A 6,998-nucleotide genomic window follows, 5' to 3' on the forward strand; every position below is an offset into this window, starting at 1 on the left:
ATCCACTTCATACTCTCTGTTCAGGTGATGCACAAGTCACCTTCCTCGCTGGATCGCACCTACAACCCAGAAGGCTGGGCTGAGATCCCAGAATTGGAGTGTGGCACCTGAGAAGCCATCTGGTCCAACCTGTGCGGCGCCTGGCACTCCCGGCCAGGTGTCTAGTGGGTGTTCCCCATTTCTTGGGCTCCACTGGACCTCACTAGCATAATAACACTCTGAACCCGACTAATGTGCCCTCTTCCTCCCTTATTTTCCTGTCTCTTGGATCAGCAACCCCTTTGCAGCCGCTCTTCTACCACCTGTTCCTTCTCACCCAGAAGGAAAACACTCAGGGCACCCACTGTTGTTGTTTTTGAAAAACTACAGACTCGAGTTCCCTACCGTTCTGTTTCCTGAAACCCTTTGAGGGTAAACTGCCCTCATGAGCCTGTGGAATGAAAGTAACCCTTCTGTCATTAATTCCTCTTGATAGTTAATAATAATCTAGGCTAGAATCTGGGCTGAGGATACGGAGATTTACTGAATATAATTCTTGCTCTCCAACCTTGGTAGGACACAGCAGAAGGAATTACAGGACAAGAAGGGCAGATTTGGAAGACATGCTAAGGTAGAATTTACTGGACTTTGTAAAACTTTGAGAGTGAGGGAGAAGAAAGAATCAAGAATGATTTCTGTTTCTTGTCCGGTATACCTCACACCAAGTGCAGAGTTTAGGGTCCAGTCCCCCAGGTTGTAGGACAAAGGTTTTGAGATTCTGGCATAAGCCCTGGAGTTGGAAAACATTTGCTTCCTGAGCACTTTCTCAGAAGCCAAGTAAAACACTGTTGGCAGGAAATACAGTGCAACTACCTATAGGATTTGAGTCCCCTTCCTCACCCCCTCCACCCATACAAAAGACATTTGGTTAAGACAGCCATCTCTGATCAACACCTTTCTTTCTCAGGATTTACTCACCTGGGCTTCCCAGGGGGTGCACGAGTGCTGACTTGATCTGTGGCATTAGTTCCATATTTGGAGTATTTGTATACAAAGAAAAAAAAACAAATTTAAGCTCAAAAAGAAAGAGCTTTAGAAACCATGTTAGCACTAGAAGGAATTTTTAGGGATAATCTAGTCCAACTCCCTGTTAGAGGAGATGTGAATAGTGCAAAGTTTCAGAGGTTCCCTATAAAATGTCTTATCTCTCCCAGCATAGAAACTATTTTATTCTATTTTTTTTAATGTGATAAAATACACTTAGCCAGCACAACTTTTTGTTACACAGGCTGTCTTTAATGGCTAGAGCTGCCAACATTACTGTAGAAAACAGAGTGCTTTAAGTAGAGGGTTAACAAACCCCATTCAAGAATGTTACAGGGACATTTTCTAGACTGGAAAGCAGATTGGCCTTCACTAATTGCTTCTAAGTGTCCTTCCAACTGTAAGGATCTCTAATTCATATTGAATTCAAAATTATCCTGATATCTTTAAAGCTTTAGGTGTTGAAAAATTACTCTGGGATTTTGTCTTGAATGTAAAGCTTTAGTTCATATTACATTCTGAATCTGGGCCTGACACCTGTTTATAAATCTGCAGAAAGAATGTTAAAATCCCATGTAAAGCCTTAAACCCATATGCAGTGTGACAGGACGTACTGGTTCCCAGAAGTTTCAGGTGCAGAGATTGTTTTAAACTCCATTCAGGCTTTGTCACAGTGTCTTTAGAAAACAAAATCTGAACGACTTAATTTGCTTCTGAAAGCATATGCCCTAGTCAGAAAGTAGATATGGAGAGTGACTGGCAAGAATGCAATAACACGTGGTGGAAATCTACCAGCAGCACAGGGGCTATGAAAGTTTAAAGGCAGGAGAAATCACTTAGGTTAGGAGAGTCTGGGAAGGAGACTGGCGTTTGGGGGTTATAATCTTATCACAAGTCATCAGACTATAGCCTTGGAGCTGAATCAGAAACGGGGCCATATAGGAGAGTCCTAGTGTACGTCCCTGAATTTATCCCCTTTCCCTCACTGGACTAAGTTGGACTTTGGCTGTCATAGACCTGAAGTGATTAGACATTAACAGGCATATGGTCTGATTTGGGGAGCTCTAACGCAGGAAAGGAAGTCCTAAGACCCCACCCATACCGCCTGTCCTAGCCAGTCTCTCACAAAGCTTTTCTTTTTTTTTTTAAAGTAAAATTTACATTCAGTGAGATTCACAGATCTTATGCTGACTTAAGTTTTAAGCTAAGTTTTGACAAATGTTTACACCCATGTAACCAAAGCCTAGTCAAGATATAGAACATTTTCCTCCCAAAAAGTTCCCTCATGCCACCGTCTTGCCAGAAGCAACAGCTGTGCTGATTTCTATCAACAAACACTAACTGTTCATGAGATTCTTTTTATATAACACTACATCCTTTGAACAGAAATCACATGCAGCCCAAAATGCAATCCATCCCCAAGATGTTGTTAATTATTTACAATTTAGTATGAAGAAAGGATTGGAATAAAGCTATCTTGGGAAAAGGGGGAAGTGAAATTGCAAGGATCTTAAATATTTGGTTCCTAAAGGATATTTAGAAGCTCACACTGCCTTCCATATATATATGGGCTTTCCTAGTAGCTCATTGGGTAAAGAATCCACCTACAATGCAGAAGACCCAGGTTCGATCCCTGGGTTGGGAAGATCCCCTGGAGAAGGGAATGGCAACTCACTCCAGTACTCTTGCCTGAAAAGTTCCATGGACAGAGGAGCCTGGTGGGCTACAGTCCATGGGGTTGAAGAATTGGACATGACATAGCGACAACCACCACCACCATATACATATGGTGAGTATGTGTACACACACACACACACACTCAGGAAATATGCAAAATATGTGTAGCAGAGAGTGGCATTATCAAGGGGAAGAAAACAGTCTCCCCCATCCTGTTTATCCAATTCATATTTATAGCTCAATTCAAATCCATCTTCTCAAGAGTATCATTAGGCTGTAGTAATTTCTCTCTTCTCTGAATTTCTGTCATAGTTTTGGCAGATATTAATTTCATAGGTCATAAACTCAGATGTGCCTTTACTTTCTGTAAGCAATCTTAATTTTTAAGCCCCTGTTCTGCTTAGCAGTAGAAAAATAAATCCAGTATTTATTTATTTGGCTGCCTTGGGTCTTAGTCATAGTTGCAGTGCACGGGCTCTGACGTGTGGGCTCACTAGTTATGGTACATGGGCTTTCTTGCTCCATAACATGTAGGATCTTATTAATAGATCCCCCGCCAGGGATAGAACCCACATCCCTTGCATTGCAAGACAGATTCTTAACCACTAGACCACCAGGGAAATCCCAGAAAATTTATTCTTCACAATTTAAGGCAAACTCGGTCACTTCATCAAGTTTATACTTAATTCAGTGTTTTCTTTGGCATTCTATTAGTTTATCAGTTACTGCCTTGTAACTTGTTTTGGGCACCTTTTAAGTTTTTCATTGTTCAGGATATCTGTCACAGTGAGCTAACTTCAGAGCCCTCTAATTGAATTTCCTATCTCCCACAGGGCTTTCAGCCCACCCTTTGACTTATGAGCAATAAGCTAGATGATGATACTTGTAACACAGAAAAGTAAGATCACTGTATTTGAATTTACATTTTAAACCCAATGTGATGGTAATAAAGGGTTAAACCCAAAGGACGTACTTAAGAATTAGGAGTCGAGTGCTGAGTTCTCACTGTAACTTTATATATAACTTTGGGCCAGACACTTAACCTCCTAGGACCTACATTCCTCCTTTAAATAAAGTTGATATTGCTGGGAGGGGTGGAGAAACCGGTGATACCAAGGTGCTTTCCCAGTGTGCATTTTGTGCCTGGAATCATACATTTAGCTTGTGAGGTGAGTTTAGACATTATTTATGGTACAAGGACTTTGAGTTGCTACTTTTTTAAATCTATTTGTGTGTTTTTTTTTAGGTTTTTAAATTCAAAAATGGAAAATTTCACATTTATACAAAGAAATATGAAGAATAAATTATTTTAATAAACCACAGTCACTATAAGAGAAAAGGCATCAACAGTGGACTCAGGCAAATCTGATTTGAATTTGAGCTTTACAGTTTACTACCTGTGCAAGCTGGGGCAAGTTACTCAATTTTTCTAAGTTTTGGGTTTCTTTTCTTTTTCTTTTTTTTTAAATTTTATTTTATTTTTAAACTTTACAATATTGTATTAGTTTTGCCAAATATCGAAATGAATCCACTACAGGTATACCTGTGTTCCCCATCCTGAACCCTCCTCCCTCCACCCTCCCCATACCCTCCCTCTGGGTCGTCCCAGTGCACCAGCCCCAAGCATCCAGTATCGTGCATCGAACCTGGACTGGTGACTCGTTTCATACATGATATTATACATGTTTCAATGCCATTCTCCCAAATCTCCCCACCCTCTCCCTCTCCCACAGAGTCCATAAGACTGATCTATACATCAGTGTCTCTTTTGCTGTCTCGTACACAGGGTTATTGTTACCATCTTTCTAAATTGCATATATATGCGTTAGTATGCTGTATTGGTGTTTTTCTTTCTGGCTTACTTCACTCTGTATAATAGGTTCCAGTTTCATCCATCTCATTAGAACTGATTCAAATGAATTCTTTTTAATGGCTGAGTAATACTCCATTGTGTATATGTACCACAGCTTTCTTATCCATTCATCTGCTGATGGGCATCTAGGTTGCTTCCATGTCCTGGCTATTATAAACAGTGCTGCGATGAACATTGGGGTACACGTGTCTCTTTCCCTTCTGGTTTCCTCAGTGTGTATGCCCAGCAGTGGGATTGCTGGATCATAAGGCAGTTCTCTTTCCAGATTTTTAAGGAATCTCCACACTGTTCTCCATAGTGGCTGTACTAGTTTGCATTCCCACCAACAGTGTAAGAGGGTTCCCTTTTCTCCACACCCTCTCCAGCATTTATTGCTTGTAGACTTATGGATAAGTTTTGGGTTTCTAATCTGTAAATAGGTATGAGAAATTTTACTTTCCAGTTTGTACTGAAAATTAAGTGGGATACTGAATATAGAATGATGCAAGTCTGCATGTTTATTGTAACATGTAGCTTATTAATATAAGTATTCTGTTAATTGATTTCATTGATTTATTATAATGAGATTAGATGTCTGATAAAGTCCTAACCAGGTCAAGTTTCTTGTCCTTGACCTGTTGCCTGCCCTTACCAAATGTCACCCTTGACTACCTAATTTTACATTTAAAGGATATATATTATTTTTACATTATGGTTTTGAGCTTGTGAAAACTTGTTTTAGAATTGAGTTTTCCTTCCAGAATATCCAAAAGTCACAGTGGTTTAAGCTATTTGTAATTTAGGGCTATTTGTAATCAAAATAAATATATTTACCAATCTATGTTACCAATCTATGTATGTTAAAATATGGATCCTCAAACACTAGATAATAAATACTAAAACAACAAATTAAAAAGACCCTCTTTACCTTTAATAGAAAGCCTGGAATCTTAGAGAAATAGACATAAAGTAGATGACATCAGGACCAGCTAGCCTACCATGCCTCTTGGAAATTAAAGAACAAAGTTATTGCATAAATATGAAGGGATGAGGCAGGACTATGCTTTTAATCTACTTTTTAAATCTCATTACTCATTTGATTTTTTTAACTTTATGAGTGAAAATTCACAAGAGACGTACCGAATCAGTATTGGAAAACATTATTGGTTTGTCTTAAGAAAACTCTTTTAAGTAAGTATATTCAATATAAGTCCCCTTTCCAGTTTGTTTGTTTGTTTGTTTCCTTAGAAATAATGTCAAGTGGAGATGGTCAGCAATCACAGGCTCTCACCAAGCCCTCTTTCAGTGAGGTACAAGCCTCCGCATTAGTGGAATCAGTGTTTGGGTTAAAAGTTTCCAAGATCCAGCCACTTCCTAGCTATGATGACCAAAACTTCCATGTATGCATTGCAAGAACCAAAGTCACTACAGATGGCCCAAATGAATGTGTCCTCAAAATAAGCAACACTGAATCTAGCAAAACTCCAGACCTGATTGAAGTGCAGACTCATATCATCATGTTTCTGAGAGCGGCTGGATTTCCAACAGCCTCTGTGTGTCGTACTAAAGGAGACAACGTAAGCTCTCTCGTGTCTGTAGGTAAGAGACCACCAACGGCCATCGCCTGTCCATGTACATTACTGCATTTTGACTACAGTAGAAATGTCAGGAACAGGTACGTCACTCCAAGGTGAAGATGGTTATCTTTTTCAGCAGCTGGGAGAAGCTACAGCATCACCAAAGTGGAAACTGGGGCTGTGGTTAGGGCTGGGATTTGCGTAACTCTTCTGCCTGCAAAGGATCTGATGGATGAGTAACTAAGGGGATGTGTGAACACTAGGGGAAATTTTATTTTTAATTAGAAAAATAATTACATAGTTTTATTTATCAGATCAGCTGTGTATTTTGGTGCTGTGATATAGTAGAAAGCACACAGAATCAGGAATTTTAGATCCCAGCTCTGTAATTATGGTTTCATTTCAGTTCAGTTGCTCAGTTGTGTCCGACTCTTTCGACCCCATGAATTGTAGCACGCCAGGGCTCCCTGTCCATCACCAACTCCCGGAGTTCACTCAAACTCATGTCCATCTAGTCGGTGATGCCATCCAGCCTTCTCATCCTCTGTCGTCCCCTTCTCCTCCTGCTCCCAATCCCTCCCAGCATCAGAGTCTTTTCCAATGAGTCAACTCTTCGCATGAGGTGGCCAAAGTACTGGAGTTTCAGCTTTAGCATCATTCCTTCCAAAGAAATCCCAGGGCTGATCTTCTTCAGAATGGACTAGTTGGATCTCCTTGCAATCCAAGGGACTCTCAAGAGTCTTCTCCAACACCACAGTTCAAAAGCATCAATTCTTCGGCGCTCAGCCTTCTTCACAGTCCAACTCTCACATCCATACATGACCACTGGAAAAACCATAGCCTTGACTAGACGGATCTTTGTTGGCAAA

General features: G+C 40.3%; 1 protein-coding gene across 4 annotated transcripts in view; it reads left to right on the plus strand.

Moving 5' to 3' along the window:
- Window positions 1–23: 23 nt before the first annotated feature.
- Window positions 24–6,998, plus strand: part of HYKK (hydroxylysine kinase) — a 29,060-nt gene continuing 22,085 nt past the window's right edge. The window contains exons 1-3 of one of the 4 annotated variants that reach the window (XM_010843284.1): window positions 24–157; window positions 3,947–4,111; window positions 5,801–6,151. In XM_010843284.1, coding sequence (XP_010841586.1) covers window positions 5,806–6,151 — 346 coding nt within the window. In that variant the 5' untranslated portion in view covers window positions 24–157; window positions 3,947–4,111; window positions 5,801–5,805. Of the gene's footprint in view, window positions 158–3,538; window positions 3,599–3,946; window positions 4,112–4,205; window positions 4,238–5,800; window positions 6,152–6,998 lie in introns of those variants that run through there. The other 3 variants (XM_010843283.1, XM_010843286.1, XM_010843285.1) reach the window with 3 other exon arrangements.

Source organism: Bison bison, unplaced genomic scaffold (assembly GCF_000754665.1).
Source record: "Bison bison bison isolate TAMUID 2011002044 unplaced genomic scaffold, Bison_UMD1.0 scf7180017864181, whole genome shotgun sequence".
Classification (NCBI taxonomy): domain Eukaryota; kingdom Metazoa; phylum Chordata; class Mammalia; order Artiodactyla; family Bovidae; genus Bison; species Bison bison.